The following is a 16,365-nucleotide window of genomic DNA, read 5'->3' as shown; positions in this document are numbered from 1 at the left end:
AGTTTCTTTTGAAGCTATTTTTTATTTATTCTTCAATTAATCAAAGAATCCTGAGATAAAATGTATCATGGTTTCAACAAAAAAAATTATTGTTAATACAAAATTATTCATGGACACCAAATCAGTGTATTGGTGTCACGGTTTACGCTGCCAGAAGAAACACGGAGCAGAGGATAAGTGAAATAAGGCTTTTAATATATCCAACAAATGGAGCACGGAGGTAGACACACGTAAATAGCCAGTAAGCATCAAGTAGCGAGTGAGTTAGTAGCAAGTAGCAAGTAGCCCCGACGAAACTGAACTGAAAGGAAAAGGTTTAAGTACAAAGGATAATAGGGAAACACAGGTGGATGGAATCACTAAATTAACAGGGACATGGAACACAAGAGGAATAGAATAGACACACCTGGGAACTAATCAAACCAAACACGGAAGACAGAAACTGGGTCACAGGGGCAAAAACACACTAAATGAGTCCAGGTATGTGACAGTACTCCCCCCTCCCAGTAGGTGCGTCCTCGCACCGTAGAAACAACCAAGGGAGGAGTGTGTGGGAACTTGGGAGGAGGTTCCGGTGAAGGACAGACTCCCAGGAGGGGGCCAGCAGACAGGGACCACGGAGGAAGGAGGCAGGGAGGAGACAGGAGCAGGAGGAGCCAGATGGCCCACCAGAGACCAGCCAGGACGGAGATCCAAGGTGGAGTCGACGGCGGGAGGAGCCATGGTGAAGGAGGGGGTCGATGACACCAGGGGGCCGACAGGTGGAGACTGCACCGGTGGGTGAGGAGCCCAAGATGGAGCAGCACAGCCACAGAGCCAGAGTGACGTCGAGGATCCGGAGGGCCTAGGTGGAGCAGAAGGCTCAGGCGACCAAAGTGGAGGCGGGGTCCTGGCAGACCGCTGTGGAGCCGGAGTGACCGAGGATGGAGGTGGAACCGGAGGGAAGGAGGAGCCTGACAGAGTCGGAGGGATGGAGTGACGAGGTGAAACCAGAGGAGTGGAGTCCCGAGCCGGCGGATAGTCGACGACTGACCAAGGTGGAGCCGGAGGGATGAGGCGCGGACTGAGGGTGAGCTGCGGGACTGACTGGCACCAGCAGGGATGACGAGGAACTGGCTGGTCTAGGAGGAGGAGAGAGGAGAAGGATGGGAGGAAGGACAGGAGGATCAGGGCTGGACGGAACCAGCGAAAGTGGAGCAGAGGGACCAGCAGGTCCTGGAGGAGGTGGGAGAGGGAGGCCGGGAGGGAACACCGGAGATACAGAAGATTCAGAGCTGGGCGGAACCAGCGGACACACAGAAGATTCAGAGCTGGGCGGAACCAGCAGAGACACAGAAGATTCAGGGCTGGGCGGAACCAGCGGAGAGACAGAAGATTCAGGGCTGGGCGGAACCAGCGGAGACACAGAAGATTCAGGGCTGGGCAGAACCAGCGGAGAAACAGAAAATTCAGAGCTGGGCGGAACCAGCGGAGAAACAGAAAACTCAGGGCTGGGCGGAACCAGCGGAAATGGAGCAGAGGAAATGACTGGAGGAGGTAGGAGTGGAAGACTGAGAGGGTATACAGGGGAGTCAGGGCTGGACGGAACCAGCGGAGAAACAGGAATATTAGGGATTACCTCCATAGACCAGTCCATCAGATCCAGAACTTGCTCCATATGACCTTCAGAGACTGCATACAGCTCACCCCCAGTCGCAGGAGTGTGGGCAGGGCTTTCCTCCACGCCCTCGATCTCCACGAGGACTCCCACGATGCACGGTGTTGCCGGCTCACACACCTGGTCAGTCGCGCTCTCCAGAGTCCACTACACGAATGCGGCGAAATCCTCCCGAGGACCATCTTCGGGCGACAACGCTCTGCACTTGGAGTTCAGGCTGGTGTTGTAGAAGGTGCAGAGCGCGTCGTCCAGGTAGCTGGTGGAATTAGCTAATAGAAGAAACCGTCTGGTATGGTCCTCGAGAGAACGTCCTTCCTGCTTCAGCAGGAGGATGAGGAATTCGGGGCGATAGAGGGGATCCATAGAAACTAAGAAAAGAAAAGACTGTGAAAAAATGAAAGCAAAACGGAGGGAAAAACACGCAGTTTTATACTTTCATTTTTTAGGTCGGGTCTTCTGTCACAGTTTACGCTGCCAGAAGAAACACGGAGCAGAGGATAAGTGAAATAAGGCTTTTAATATAGCCAACAAATGGAGCACGGAGGTAGACACACGTAAATAGCCAGTAAGCATCAAGTAACGAGTGAGTTAGTTGGTAGCAAGTAGACCCGACGAAACTGAACTGAAAGGAAAAGGTTTAAGTACAAAGGATAATAGGGAAACACAGGTGGATGGAATCACTAAATTAACAGGGACATGGAACACAAGAGGAATAGAATAGACACACCTGGGAACTAATCAAACCTAACACGGAAGACAGAAACTGGGTCACAGGGGCAAAAACACACTAAATGAGTCCAGGTATGTGGCAATTGGACTGATTTCCTAAGGATCACGTGACACTGAATACTGGAGTAATGGCTGCTGAAAATTAAACTTAAAAATTAAACAATAAATTACATTTTAAAATATATTCAAATTAGTTCTGTCGAATGTTTAATCACCATTAATCTTATCCAAAATAAAAGTTTTTGTTTACATACTTTAATATATATATGTGTGTACTGTGTGTATTTATTATGTATATATAAATACTAGGGGTGTAACGATACGCGTATTCGTATTGAACCATTCGGTACGAGGCTTTCGGTTCGGTATGCGGTACGCATAATGTACCGAACGGTTCGTTGGACTAATTAATTATATTTGGAAAATAAATAAAAAATTGTGAAATATAATGAGATGCGTTCAACAAGGTAGTCCAATAACCCAAACGACGTAACAGGCAACGCCCCTGACACCCCCGAAGAAGAAAAAAACACCAATGTATATGTTTATGTTAGTCTACTCAGTCAGTTCATGCACGGTACGCGGTGGCCAAAGCGTTTAACAGACCAGAAATAGAAGATCCTCCAATAACCAACAGGTCTGGTGTTTGGGTGCACTTTACCAATCGATCGGGGCATCCAAACAAGCATGGAAATCAAAATGGACTAGTACTGTACTTTTTCAGAATTTCCTGAGCAGTACGATACAATTAACAGGCCTGCACGTTATTAGATAGAAGAACTGTTATAAATAGAACGTATGCACGGGCAGTTTTGAAAACTCCACCTACTTTGCTCTTTGCATAGTGGAGCGCAAATCGCGTTGTATCTAAAGGGCAACGCTTAGCCCAGGGTCCCGCGCCGCGCATACCGCGTCCTGTGTGAAAGACCCTTTAGCCATTTTGCAACGAGCCTTCAGCGCGTACTGAGTGAGCGAGCGCCTATAGTGGAAAACGCAGGTTTTAAGAACATGCTTAATGTAATTGAGCCCCGTTAGCTTACAATATTCCTTCACGAGCCCATTTTAGCCAGACCGTAATTCCTGCTTTGTTCCAAAAAATATAAGCCCTATAGAGAACCAATTGAATAAAAACACACTCAATATAAAGAGTTATAAAGTTCCATATAAAAAGTTACATCTTTGTATTTGTTCATAACTACTACAACAATATAACATTTTCATTTTTTTTTTTATAAGGAGCTGTCGTTGTTCAATGTAAAAAACAAAAACAAAAACATACTTTGTTAGTTTTAATAAATAAAACATTTTTTAAAAATCAAGGAAATTTATTTGCCATTTTTTTCTTTTTGCTGTATCTAAAACGTACCAAACCGTACCGAACCGAACCGTGACACCAGTGAATCGTATCGAACCCAACCATGAATTTTGTGAACCGTTACACCCCTAATAAATACACAAACATACATGTATATTTATAAAAAAAAAAAAAAAAATATATATATATATATATATATATATATATATATATATATATATATATATATACATATACATATATATATATATATATATATATATATATATATATATATATATATATATATATATATATATATATATGTATATATATATATATATATAATTTTTTACGATCTATAAATATAATTGTTTTATACATAAACAAAACATTTAAAAATATATATACATGCATGTATGTAATATATACACCATACACATGCATATATTACAGTATGTAAACAAAAACATTTATTTTTATATGTGATTAATAAAGATTAACAGTTTGACAGCCCTTATTCAAATAGAAATCATCTATTTTGAATTGTAATAATACTTCACAATATAACTATTTTTACTGTATTCTTGTAAATCTTTTTGACCCCAAACTTTGAAACGATACTATATAATTGTAAAAAACTATACTTACATATACGATACTTAAAAATAGTGATTCTATAGATTAATAATACAACCACTTGATGACATCTAACAATAAAATCACTGTCAATAGAGAGCAGACAATAAAGTGCCTCACTAGGTATTGAAACAAAGCAATTCCATTGAATCACACACACAATCACGCCAAGTTTGACATGTTTAAATTTCAATTAAGATGTTATTTAGTTTCTTTCTTCCATGTATTTTACATTTTTAAGACTTTTAAAGCCATTTCACTCTCAAAAGAGCAACAAACCTTCCCCCCAAATACACTTTTGCCATTACATCACACAAAATGATTGTAAATTACTTTTTTTCCCTAAAATACTTTCTCTTCAGGTCAATGCTGGGCCACTTGCATATGCCAGAGCTTTCCTTGATGATGCCTTCGCCAAAAAATACCCAGATAACAAAGTCAAACAGCTTAAAGAGGTCTTCAGGTACTTAAAACACCATTTGAAATGCTTTCCAAAATCTCTTCACCTGCGCCTGCTTTCTTATTCTGTGTGTGTATATGGTGTTTGTGTATGCAGGCAGTTTGTTGAGGCATGTGGACAGGCTCTAGCTGTGAATGAAAGGCTGATTAAGGAGGACCAACAGGAATATCATGATGAGATGAAAGCCAGTTACAAGGATCTGGCCAGAGAGCTTTCACACATCATGCATGAACAGGTAAGCATACACAGTGGCACATCTTGTTTCCTTATGCCAGTAGAAACATACTGAGTCTATTTTGGCAAAAGATTGGAATAATTAACATTTTAATGCCTTTATAAGTCGTCTCACACAGGCTGCATTTACTGAATTAAAAAATATAGTCCATTTGAGTGTATTTTAAAATGTAATTTATTCCTGTGATGACAAAGCTACATTTTCACTCGCATGATCCTTCAGAAATAGTCCTAATATCCTGATTTAGTGCTGAATTATTAATAATAGTTCTTATTATTACCAATGTTGAAAAGTTTTTCCTGCCTAATATTTCATCTTTTGTGGAAACTGTTTTTCAGGTTTCTTTGACAGTTCACCAACAATCGATTTTTTTTTTTTTTTTTTTTTGGTAACATTACAAATGTCTTTATTTTTATTCTATATTATTATTTATTTGTTTTTTTAATGGAAAAAAATAGTAATGTGTCATGGTTTCCATAAAAATATTAAGCAACAAAAACAATTTTCATCGATTAAAATAAAAAATGCTTCTTGAGCACCAAATCAGTTTATGAGAATAAAGAAGAATAAATTACATTTTAAAATACATTCAAATAATAATAATACACTGTTACTTTAAACTGCAATATTTCACAATATTACTGTTTTTAATATTTTTATCAAATAAATGCAGCCTTGGTAAGCATTAGAGACTTCTTTCAAAAACATGTAAAAATTGTAATTCAAATGGTTTGGCCGCCAGTGTATATACACTTGTAGGTGTTTGGTTCAAGTTTGTTTCATGTTTAATATTCATGATTCTCATTCTCTCTTTCTGTTGTGCTGGCCTCTGTAGATTGGATGGTAATAATGCATACAATTTATCATACATTAAAAACAATAAAGTACAATTTAAGAGTCAGTTTGATCTGTTCTTTCTCACTCTGCACTCCTCCTCTTCATCAGATCTCCGCTGTGGAAGGCAGAACCAAGAGCTCTCTTTCAGATTCGCTACATATTTTCAATGTCATCAGTGGCATGCCCAGCAGCACCACCCTGCATGGCATGCCTAGCTCCGCCTCCACCGTGTGACTCTCACCCCTGGCCTTAAACCTCTGACCCTGCCCGAGCCAGAGAGACGGCAGGCAGCCTGAAACGCATCAAAAGCGAAAGAACAAGTAAAAAATGGAATTTCATTGTCCGACAATCCTGAATGAATCACTCATCAATCAGCATCCAGGACTCTGGGATAGAGAAGGTGTGTCCGGTCTTTGGAATGTCCAGATACTATTCCCATGTGACTTATTTCAAGAGGGAACGTTTGTTCTTCTCTCATCAACCCCCTGTTCACAGCGCTTTTATTTCCTTCATAGCCAGAACAACCTGAAAAATCTGCCTTTTTACTTTCACATTTCTCAATTGTAATGCAATTGTATTCCCCAATTTGCTGCTCTGTGCTGATAGAGAGGCTGTGACATCACTTCCTGTGTCTGAGGCAGCTGCTGTCCATTGAGTAGTACTGAAGCGAATATAACTGTGCTTTAGTGTTGCAGGAAGTTTGAGATTTACTGTACAAAATACCCATGATCACCTGAGCCACCCACACTTTCATTTCTATAATTTTTTTCCCCTCGTTTTTGTTTTGTTTTGTTGTTTTTTGTTTCTAAGCCAAGAAACAATTAGCCGTTTCTTTTTTAGCGGAGTGCAATAATTCTCTTTCTTTGTCCTGTTTTGGTTCCTGAAGATCTCTTGCCAAAGTGAGAAGGCTAGATGTGAAATATAAATATATATGGACAAAAGAGATAAACACAAGGATTTTTATAACCATTTAGGTTTGTTTAAATGTAAATTGTTTTATATCGGGGGTTAGATATGGGGGGTATTTTTATTTAATAGAATCTGTTATGGAAATATATTAATGTCCCTAAAATCTCTGAATAAAATGTACTATCTTACATCAGTTTTCATGTTGTTTTGTTCTTATCAGTTCCTTCCCCTTAAACATACTTTATCTCTACTATTGTGAACAAGATCCTTATAAATTTCTGTGAAATCTGATTTAGTTTTCTTGTCTATATAATATTTATGGTCTTTTAAATGTATAATCTATGGCCTACCATACTTTTTTCAAATTACACCAGATTATGAGGCCTTTAGCCCGATTGCAAAGACGTACCGCCCATCAATTATTCTCTCTTATCTGATTGCTGCCACTTTTAAAGCACCCTATACATACCCTTTATATGGTAGAAGAAATAGACCATATTGAAGCAGTATCAGTTCAATTTTGTTTTTAAAGTGCGTTCTGAATGAAACCTGCTGACTTGCTCTCGATCAACACACACACTTGCTCTCGCCGTTCTGCCCCTGCCCCCCTCCACCACTGCACTGTCGCTATTGTATCGCAGAAACCTCTCTGTTTGGATGAGGGCAGTTTGTTTACCTCTCTCGTCCAATGAATTACACCTCTACTAACTTCAAGTCCATGTTATCTTCAGCTTTTCATCCTAAGTAAGCCATTTTAACATTGTATAAAAGTTGATGATGTGCTCTGTGAAAGTGTTACTCACATACCTTGGACTTCACAGTCAGTAAATCTTATAATGTGTGTGTGTGTATGTACAGTATGTATATATATATATATATATATATATATATATATATATATATATATATATATATATATATATATATATATATATATATATATATATATATATATATATATATATATATATATATATATATATATATATATATATATATATATATATATATATATATATATATATTGTGTCATGGGGTTGTACCAGGGAAATAAATTGCATTATCAGGGTTATTTAGGAGAGTCATATGATGCGTTGGCAATGTTTTGAAGTGCCAGCATTATCTAGCATATCTAATCAACATTCTTTCAGACAGCAGTTTCAGCTCCATGAGTTAATTATTTATTATATTAATTCAGCCTCCATATACCATTCAATATAATTCATATTTAAAGATTTTGTAGGATTTTATCTACCCTACCAGAAAACTATACTTAAGTGACTTGAAATAGTTTTTGAAAACTTTCAAGGACAAATATAAGAATACATTGATTTGCTAAATCTTTTTTTTTTTTTTTTTTTTTTAAATGTGCATAGGAAAACAATGGCAGTTTGCACTGTTCTATATATTTTATTGTATTTATTATTTGGAATTAAAAAAAAGTATATTAATTACTTATTAACTTGCCTTATCTTATTACAAAGACCAAATGTTCATATCATTTTATTTTCTGTATAAATTGATAAGACAACCATAAATAACTAAACTGCTCCTCATTTGCCTCCTCCCACTCATACACACACACACACAGCCACAAATACTGCCATAAACATCTACATCAATCTCATTTTAAACCAGTGGGCTTGGCCAAGGGTACATTTTATTGTTCAGAGTCTATAAAACCCTGTTACCTGTCTCCTTCAGAGTACAGCTTTGTCTTTCCCGGACAGTGTGTGTGTGTTAGTGAGTGTGTGTTAGTGAGTGTGAGTGTGCATCTCTAAACTAAAGGATATTCTTAACAAGAGGACTAGAAGGCAGCCTCAGTCAAAGCAGTCATCATGGCAGGTGAGTAAACCTAGATGTTGTTATGAAACAATATAATAATAATCATTTATGTTAACTTTTGGTTTGTACCTATAGATTGAATGTGTGTATACTTTGCTTAAACGGCAATGTACAATCTGTCCATAAATATAGTTTGAAGACATTTGAAATGGCATTTAGTAAGTTCAAACTGAATTCATATTAGTGATATTTTAATGGCATTTCACTTCATTTTTGCAGACAATGAGGAGAGAAAGACAAAGAAGACCAAGAATAGGGTGAGACTTTTAAAATCTGATCAGTAATGCTAGTAACTCACAGAATTACTAATCAGTATTTTTATTAGATTAAATGTAATAATTTACTGTATAATACATATCAACACAATTAAGTGCTGTTTTTTATAGTAAATACAAAAATATAGAATTCTAATAAAAGTACATGTTATAATGAATTATTTATTTGAGCTGTGATTTTTTTGTTGTTGTAGCCAAGTTGCTTGGGATATCCTGTCAGTATATTTTTCATTGTGGTGAATGAGTTCTGTGAGCGATTCTCCTACTATGGCATGAAAGGTGAGACCAAACACATTCTGTACACAAATGAAATAATGTGAACTTTTATATAATTTCACACAGCGTAGCTCTTTCCTCTTTCCGCTCATCTTATGCTGTGTTTCCTATCTCTGTTTTGCAGCGGTGCTTGTGCTGTACTTCAAGTATTTTATCGGTTGGGACAATGATTTGTCCACAACCATCTACCACACATTCGTGGCTCTGTGCTACCTAACACCTATCCTGGGGGCCATCATCGCAGACTCATGGCTGGGCAAGTTCAAGTGAGTTTTAGGACTTGGAAAATATAACATTCTACCATACTAACAATTCTAGGAATACTGTAAAGTCAGTGAATTTCAAACTTTTTGATTCTAAGGATCCCTAACTATGATGGTACCCTTTCCTACAATATCAAAACAATTAAAAAACAGGAACCATAGTTTCCAGATAAATACTGAGGCACAACTGCTGTGCTTTGATAATAATGTTTCTTGAGCAGCAAATCAGCGTATTAGAATAGAATATGTAAAACTTAAGATTGGAAGTTCTGAAAATTCAGCTTTGACATAACAGGAATAAATTACATTTATTTCAAGCAGTTATTTTAAATTGCAGCCATATTAACAATATTATTTACTGTATTTTTTTATCACATAAATTAGCATAAGCAACTTCATTTCAAAACATTAAAACATTTTCAGACTTTTAAAGGGTAGTGTGCATATTTTAAAACCCATTTGAGGTAAATCAGTAATTAAGTTGTTTTTTAAATTCAGTTATTTACATTTATTTTAAAACAATTATTAAAATATTTAAAGAAAACATCATAAATGGAAGATGATTAATAATAACTAAATTTTCTCTCTTCACAATAAATATTGGTCCCTGAAAATGTACTTGTACCCCTTACACCTCCTTGTGGCCTCATGGTGGTCACGGGACCCCAGTACACCGTCAAATGAGTTTTATTAGATTATGAATTTATTTCTACAAGAATTCATGTGGGTATAAACATTACCTCCATTCTCCACTTTCTCCAGGACTATCGTGTATCTGTCTATAGTGTACACCATCGGCCAGGTGATCATGGCAATCAGTGCCATACACGACATCACCGATACCGACAAAGATGGTACACCTGACAACATGACATTCCATACGTGAGTCATCGCTTGAGATCTGCTATAGCATTACATTTTTATATTATCGTAAACATAACCCAAATAATCTCCGTGCATGCTCATTTTAATTTATTATTTGGTGTGAATTTAAATTCGCTCTGCTTTATTTCAGTGCTATGTCCATGCTGGGACTCATCCTCATTGCTTTGGGAACTGGAGGTATTAAACCCTGTGTGGCAGCGTTTGGAGGAGATCAGTTTGAAGAACATCAGGCATGTAGACCCTTATATACACACACACGCACACATTTAAACACACATCCTATTAAAGAAGATGAACTGAATTCAAGCACGTCAGCACATTCTAGCGTGTGCAAATCAGCTGTTATCAGCTCAAGGTTAAGTCTCTGATATTGAGTGTTCGAGATTAACACAAAGTGATTTGTAACCTCCTCCACCACTGCCACCTGGACAAGTCTAAAGGCCAGAGGTCAAAGTGTGAAATGTGCATGTTCTAGGCTGAATGTCACAATGTGAGGAATGTTAATGTATCTATTATATGTCAGCATTGTAACATTTTTTTTTGTATACAAATTTTCAAGCTTTCAGCTAGTGCAAACTGCTAAAATATCAAGCAGCAAACATTTGAATGGTAGTGTATCTAAATTAAAGTAAGAATTGTTTTTTTTTTTTGTTTTTTTAGGAAAAACAAAGAAGTACTTTCTTTTCCATATTTTATCTGTCCATTAACGCTGGCAGTCTTCTCTCCACTCTCATCACACCCATCCTGAGAGGTGTGTATTGTGTTACTATCCGAATAGCATTTTTCACATTTGTTGTTAAATACATTGTAGATTGGTAAATACACTTATGGTCTTATCTTTGTGTGTATTTGTTACGTTTTTCAGCTCAAGAGTGTGGTATCTATTCAAAGCAAAGTTGTTTCCCGCTGGCTTTTGGGGTCCCTGCAGCTCTCATGGTGGTTGCCCTCAGTAAGTTATGGCAGCTTTGGTCTACTTGTATTTATTTTGACATGTGCAATACCTTTAATGAGCACTTGATCGACTGAGGTTATTCTTCTCTCTGCAGTTGTGTTCATCGCAGGCCACGGCATGTACATTATGGAATCCCCTAAAGGCAACATCCTGCTGCAAGTCATGAATTGCATTGGAGTAAGAGCGCCTAAAACAAAATAAATCATATTACGTTTGTGGAAAAATGGAGACATAACATTAGACTCCTCATTCACAGTTCACTTTCCATTAAAAGATAGTGTAACTTGCATATCTGATAAATAATCAGTAATCATATGTAATTGTAATATGCCATTGATGTTGAAAAGACATCAAAACTGAATTTAAAATGATGTCACAGCATCTTGATCAAGTCTTGACTAATGTTTGACATTGAATTGAGATCAAGGTGCCTGCTGGGATAACATAAAGTCATGTGGGAAAGTCTAAATGCATGATCACTGTCTTTTCTCTACTACAGTTTGCAGTTAGTAACCGTTTCAATCACCGCGGTAAGCAATACCCCAAGAGAGAGCACTGGATGGACTGGGCAGAAGAGAAATATGATGTATGTAAAAAATATACACAGCATGCACCAATTAACTCTTCAGTGCTGTAAGAAGTTCACACAGACTCTGTCTTTTTACAGAAACTCCTGATCGCTCAGGTGAAGATGGTGTTGAAGGTTCTGTTCCTCTATATCCCTCTGCCAATGTTCTGGGCCTTGTTTGACCAGCAGGTCGGTGGAAAAACTCAATGATGCTACACGAGGCCATAATCAAATATACAATCTTGCACAAACACTCGTCTGTTTTTTGGCTTGATGTTAAATGAGAGTTTTGTTGTCTTTCCAGGGCTCCCGATGGACTCTTCAGGCCACTACTATGGATGGTAACTTTGTAAGTAAAAAACAAAACATGCATTTTCAACTACAAAATGCATATATATATATATATATATATATATATATATATATATATATATATATATATATATATATATATATATATATATATATATATATATATATATATATATATATATATATATACACAATTATGTTGTCATATTTTATATGCTATATCCTTCTTTCTTTCTCTCATCATAGGGAGCGTTTATAATTCAGCCAGATCAGATGCAGGTGAGACTGATTTATGCTAAAGGGTTTGTTTTGTGGTTTACTATGTTTACCAGGATATGAAATGATCAGGACAATCTTTGATTGTACATTGTAGTGTACATATAGTGAATGTGTGCTCGTTGTTTGTGTTCTGGTGCAGATTGTGAACCCCATACTGATTGTGATAATGGTGCCGATAATGGACTCTGTAGTGTATCCACTTATCAAGAAGTGTGGTCTAAACTTCACGTAAGCGCTGGATAACTTTTATGAAATTGTCTTTGTTATTATGAGACACATTTTTTGACTGTGATTTTGTGTGTGTGGTGATTTCCAGGCCCCTGCGGAGGATGACTGTTGGTATGGTGCTGGCCGCGTTAGCATTTGTGGCTGCTGCTCTTTTGCAGATTCAAATTGACGTGAGTAACAGATACCTTCCAGTCGAGCAGATTCATTGCAATGATGTCTAAGAAACAAAACCTGATGCTTTATTTAGATTGAAGGTTGTTATTGGTACAGCATGTGTATTGGCTTGATTTATGCCCTTAGCTTTCTGGTATAACAATCATCACAATGCATTTGATATACTACTGTACATTTTCAGCAAAGAAAACAAGTAGTACGTTTCTGACATGTCTTTTAATCCAACAGCAAACAGTCCCCAACTTCCCATCAAATTCTCAAACCCAGGTGAAGTTCCTGAACTTGGAGGAAACATCAGTGCCTGTTATAGTGGAAGGGCAAGAACCGTTTGTTGTTCCTGGTTTTGATGTAAGTTTGCACAATGGCACATCAAACTTAATCAAACAGTTTTTGTTGGACAATCAGAATAAATGGAAAATAACTTGAAATATATTCATTTAAGAATAGGAATCGATCCCTGGGACATCAACATACTTGTAGTTGAGGAAACATTATCCACATGTGCTGTATGTAAACTTTTCGTAATTCTCTCACTAATTCTTTGATGATATTTTGCTCCCCCAGTCCTCTAATGATTATATGACACTGGACAAAATGGTAGTGATGGTCTCTGCTGGAGGAAGAAACGCTACAGCTTTTTTCGTGAGGGGAAAAAGGCAAACAGTTTTGATGAATGCTAACGGAATCCTAAGGATGGTGAGTGCTACATTATTATTATTTTTAACAATCTTGGTATTTAATTCAATATGTTAAATAAATGTGCCGATTATTTTGGTAACATTAATGTCATGAGAATACATAACTGTAGCATTGAGTGTGAATGTTCTGATGATTTGTTTCATTTACAGCTCAACGACATAACTGAGAAGCCCAATCAAGGCATGAATGCGATCAGGTTAGTGCATTTCTGAACTTTTTTTAAATATTCCTTTCAAATTCTATTGAAAGAGATGTTTTGAAAATGAAATGCCTATTCAAATTCATTCAAATAAAATATATGTTGTAGGTTTGTGAATGGCTTTAGGTCTCCTCTGAACTTCTCCATAAAGTCTGATCATCTGGGTTCCATCACTTACTTACAAGCATCAGACTACCTCATTGTTACCCACGGCAAGTATGTGTTTTGTTTTGTATTACATATACATATGATAAATGATGAAAATGCATGCATTTCTACACTGATCTGATATCTGATATCTCCCTTCCCAGAGCTAATTTTTCTATTGTGAACCAAGAAGGACAGACGTGCCACTACATCCTGCAGCTGGGCTTCGGAAGCTCCTACACAGTCCTGATCCCAAGCAACTTTACTTTTGGAGAATCTGTACGTCTTGTTCTTACCATCACAGATAATAGTATCAACACTATTAGGAATAGTTAGAACTAGAAATAGATCATCCTATATGCTCATCTTTTACATGCCTCCGTGATTTTTTCCAAACCTGTATGCACTTTATTCCATCTGCAGAACTCAAAACAATATATTTCAATGTTTCAACTATTTTGAGCCATAGAATGGAAGTCATCTGTGTCCAGAACAACACTGGATACCACTGACTCTCATTGTATGGAACTAAAAATAGAAAACATTTATATATATCATCACTTGTGTTTCAAGAAGACAGTATGTTATACAGGTTTGATTTGATATGAGGTTAAGTATATGAAAATAATTTTCATTTCGGGTGACCTATCCATTTAAACCAGTAGTTGTCATGCAGGGGCCCACTAGGGGGCGTCAGCAAACGTATGAGATGGCTGCATGATGACTTAAATTAGACTTAATTGAAACAGGCAAGAGGTAAACTAAAGTCAAATATATAGAGATTTTTTTTTTTTTGGACTCACAAAGTAAATATATATATATATATATCCTGGAGTCTTGGCTCTTTTGAGATCACAAAATGAGTTTAAATCATTTCTAGTAAATCCAGCAATGGTTTGGTTTGTTACCCTTCTCAAAAGTTGAATTCTGTCTGAATGTGTGTGCAGTGTACAGAGAACATTAAAGCAATAGAGGATATTGAACCGAACGGCATCCACATGGCCTGGCAGATTATACAGTACTTTTTGATAACCTGCGGAGAAGTGGTCTTCTCTGTCACCGGCCTGGACTTCTCCTATTCACAGGTATGGTGTGCTCTCTGCAACGTGACATTCAGAAAACTTCGAATCAACTCTTATTTTTTAAAATCGTCTCATAATGTCTTATCTTTTAGGCACCAAGCAATATGAAGTCAGTCCTCCAGGCTGGTTGGCTGTTGACTGTTGCAGTGGGAAATATCATCGTGCTCATTGTGGCTGAGGCAGGCTCACTTCCAGATCAGGTATACCACTGGAACTGCTATCGTTTTTTTTTTTTTTTTTTTTACCAAATCCATTCAAATGTCACGTACTGTTGGTATCCAGATTGTTAAAAGCTCATCTGTGTGTATGTGTCGTTGTAGTGGGCAGAATACGTGCTGTTCGCATGTCTCCTGGTGGCCGTCAGTATCATCTTTGCGGTCATGGCTTACTTCTACACCTACATAGACCCGGCGGAAATTGAGGCTAAATTTATGGAGCTCAAGCCAGAAGATGAGAAGAAGAAAGGCCTTGAAATGATGACGAAAGACAATTTGGCATACGTAAACAACGAGATAAATAGCATGGACGTCAAGCAAACGAAGATCTAGATACATTGCTTCTTTTTTCTCTTGATCTGTGGTTCGAAAGTGCTGGTGTTCCCTTTCCTATTGACCGAAGAACTGATTCACCATTCTTTTTTATCAAAGCTTGGCTTGGGATTCGTTATGCAGTAGCAAAAATCAGCCCAAGAAAAGCCAATTCTTCTTGAGATCAAATGGTGTGTTTTGGGACGACAATCATGGGCAGAAGGTTTGGTAGTTTCGTATGTTAAGATCAGCTTTAAAGTGGCTGTGCGTTGGTGCCTTTGGGGGGGGGGGGTTATTTATAAGTGTTAATATCAATAGATAGATAAGTGAAGAAAAAAAAAAAAGAGCAGGTGACGCTCTTTTATGGAAAATGCAATTTACCATAATAATGAAAAACCAGTTTAAATGGAAACTAAAGAGTGAAAGTACATCATCACACTGCTATTAAATCGATTTTGAATGCTATTTCCCTCTTGTACGTCAAGCAGCACAAAGTCCTGTTCGTGTAATTGTGAAGTGGATCTTTCAGAAAACTTTCTAAAGTGCCTCTAAATAATTTGTATTAATAGCCATTCATCTACACAATGAAATGGGTAAGACAGAGTATTGTAAAGTTTTCTTTGAAGTAATTCATTTTGACCATAGTTTTAGCAACTAAAAATGCATTATTTGAAGGGGTTACTATGTGCACCAGATAACTGCCATACAACTATGAGCAGTAGAATGCAGTATTTTCTTCAATGTATTTAAAAAAACAAAACAAAAAAAAAATTCCCAACATAACATTGTATGTGGATTTTAAACTACATTGGGTCCAATAAGCTATGAATAAATCAACTTTTGATGAAGTGCTTCAATAAAATACATATTTATGCCTCAGAATGAAAATATTTT

At 37.2% G+C, this 16,365-nt stretch overlaps 2 protein-coding genes across 5 annotated transcripts in view; both read left to right on the top strand.

Annotated features, from left to right (window-relative positions):
* Positions 1-6,948, top strand: part of LOC128015375 (dedicator of cytokinesis protein 9) — a 99,702-nt gene extending 92,754 nt beyond the window's left edge. For 3 of the 4 annotated variants that reach the window (XM_052599175.1, XM_052599174.1, XM_052599173.1), the window contains exons 51-53: positions 4,682-4,782; positions 4,876-5,014; positions 5,960-6,948. In XM_052599175.1, coding sequence (XP_052455135.1) covers positions 4,682-4,782; positions 4,876-5,014; positions 5,960-6,085 — 366 coding nt within the window. In that variant the 3' untranslated portion in view covers positions 6,086-6,948. Of the gene's footprint in view, positions 1-4,681; positions 4,783-4,875 lie in introns of all 4 variants that reach the window. The other variant, XM_052599176.1, reaches the window with a different exon arrangement.
* A 1,513-nt stretch (positions 6,949-8,461) lies between these two features.
* LOC128015376 (solute carrier family 15 member 1) lies at positions 8,462-16,359 on the top strand. The gene is made up of 23 exons (XM_052599178.1): positions 8,462-8,605; positions 8,825-8,862; positions 9,075-9,159; positions 9,281-9,422; positions 10,182-10,301; positions 10,435-10,534; positions 10,965-11,055; positions 11,170-11,253; positions 11,351-11,433; positions 11,756-11,842; positions 11,924-12,013; positions 12,129-12,173; positions 12,383-12,415; positions 12,555-12,643; positions 12,732-12,813; positions 13,046-13,165; positions 13,382-13,513; positions 13,666-13,712; positions 13,824-13,931; positions 14,027-14,141; positions 14,810-14,947; positions 15,037-15,144; positions 15,265-16,359. The coding sequence occupies exons 1-23, from the start codon at positions 8,599-8,601 to the stop codon at positions 15,490-15,492; spliced, it is 2,172 nt and encodes a 723-aa protein (XP_052455138.1). The 5' UTR covers positions 8,462-8,598; the 3' UTR covers positions 15,493-16,359.
* The last annotated feature ends 6 nt before the right edge of the window (positions 16,360-16,365 follow it).

The sequence above is a fragment of the Carassius gibelio genome, chromosome A6, assembly GCF_023724105.1.
Source record: "Carassius gibelio isolate Cgi1373 ecotype wild population from Czech Republic chromosome A6, carGib1.2-hapl.c, whole genome shotgun sequence".
NCBI classification, from domain to species: Eukaryota; Metazoa; Chordata; class Actinopteri; order Cypriniformes; family Cyprinidae; genus Carassius; species Carassius gibelio.
This window is presented reverse-complemented; position numbering and strand designations above follow the sequence as displayed.

Bases quoted from the DNA above. Each gene is read 5' to 3' on its own strand.
- LOC128015376 (XM_052599178.1), top strand. The intron at 12,644-12,731 runs GTAAGCGCTGGA...GGTGATTTCCAG, and splicing joins AAGTGTGGTCTAAACTTCAC to GCCCCTGCGGAGGATGACTG. The intron at 12,814-13,045 runs GTGAGTAACAGA...TTAATCCAACAG, and splicing joins TTTTGCAGATTCAAATTGAC to CAAACAGTCCCCAACTTCCC.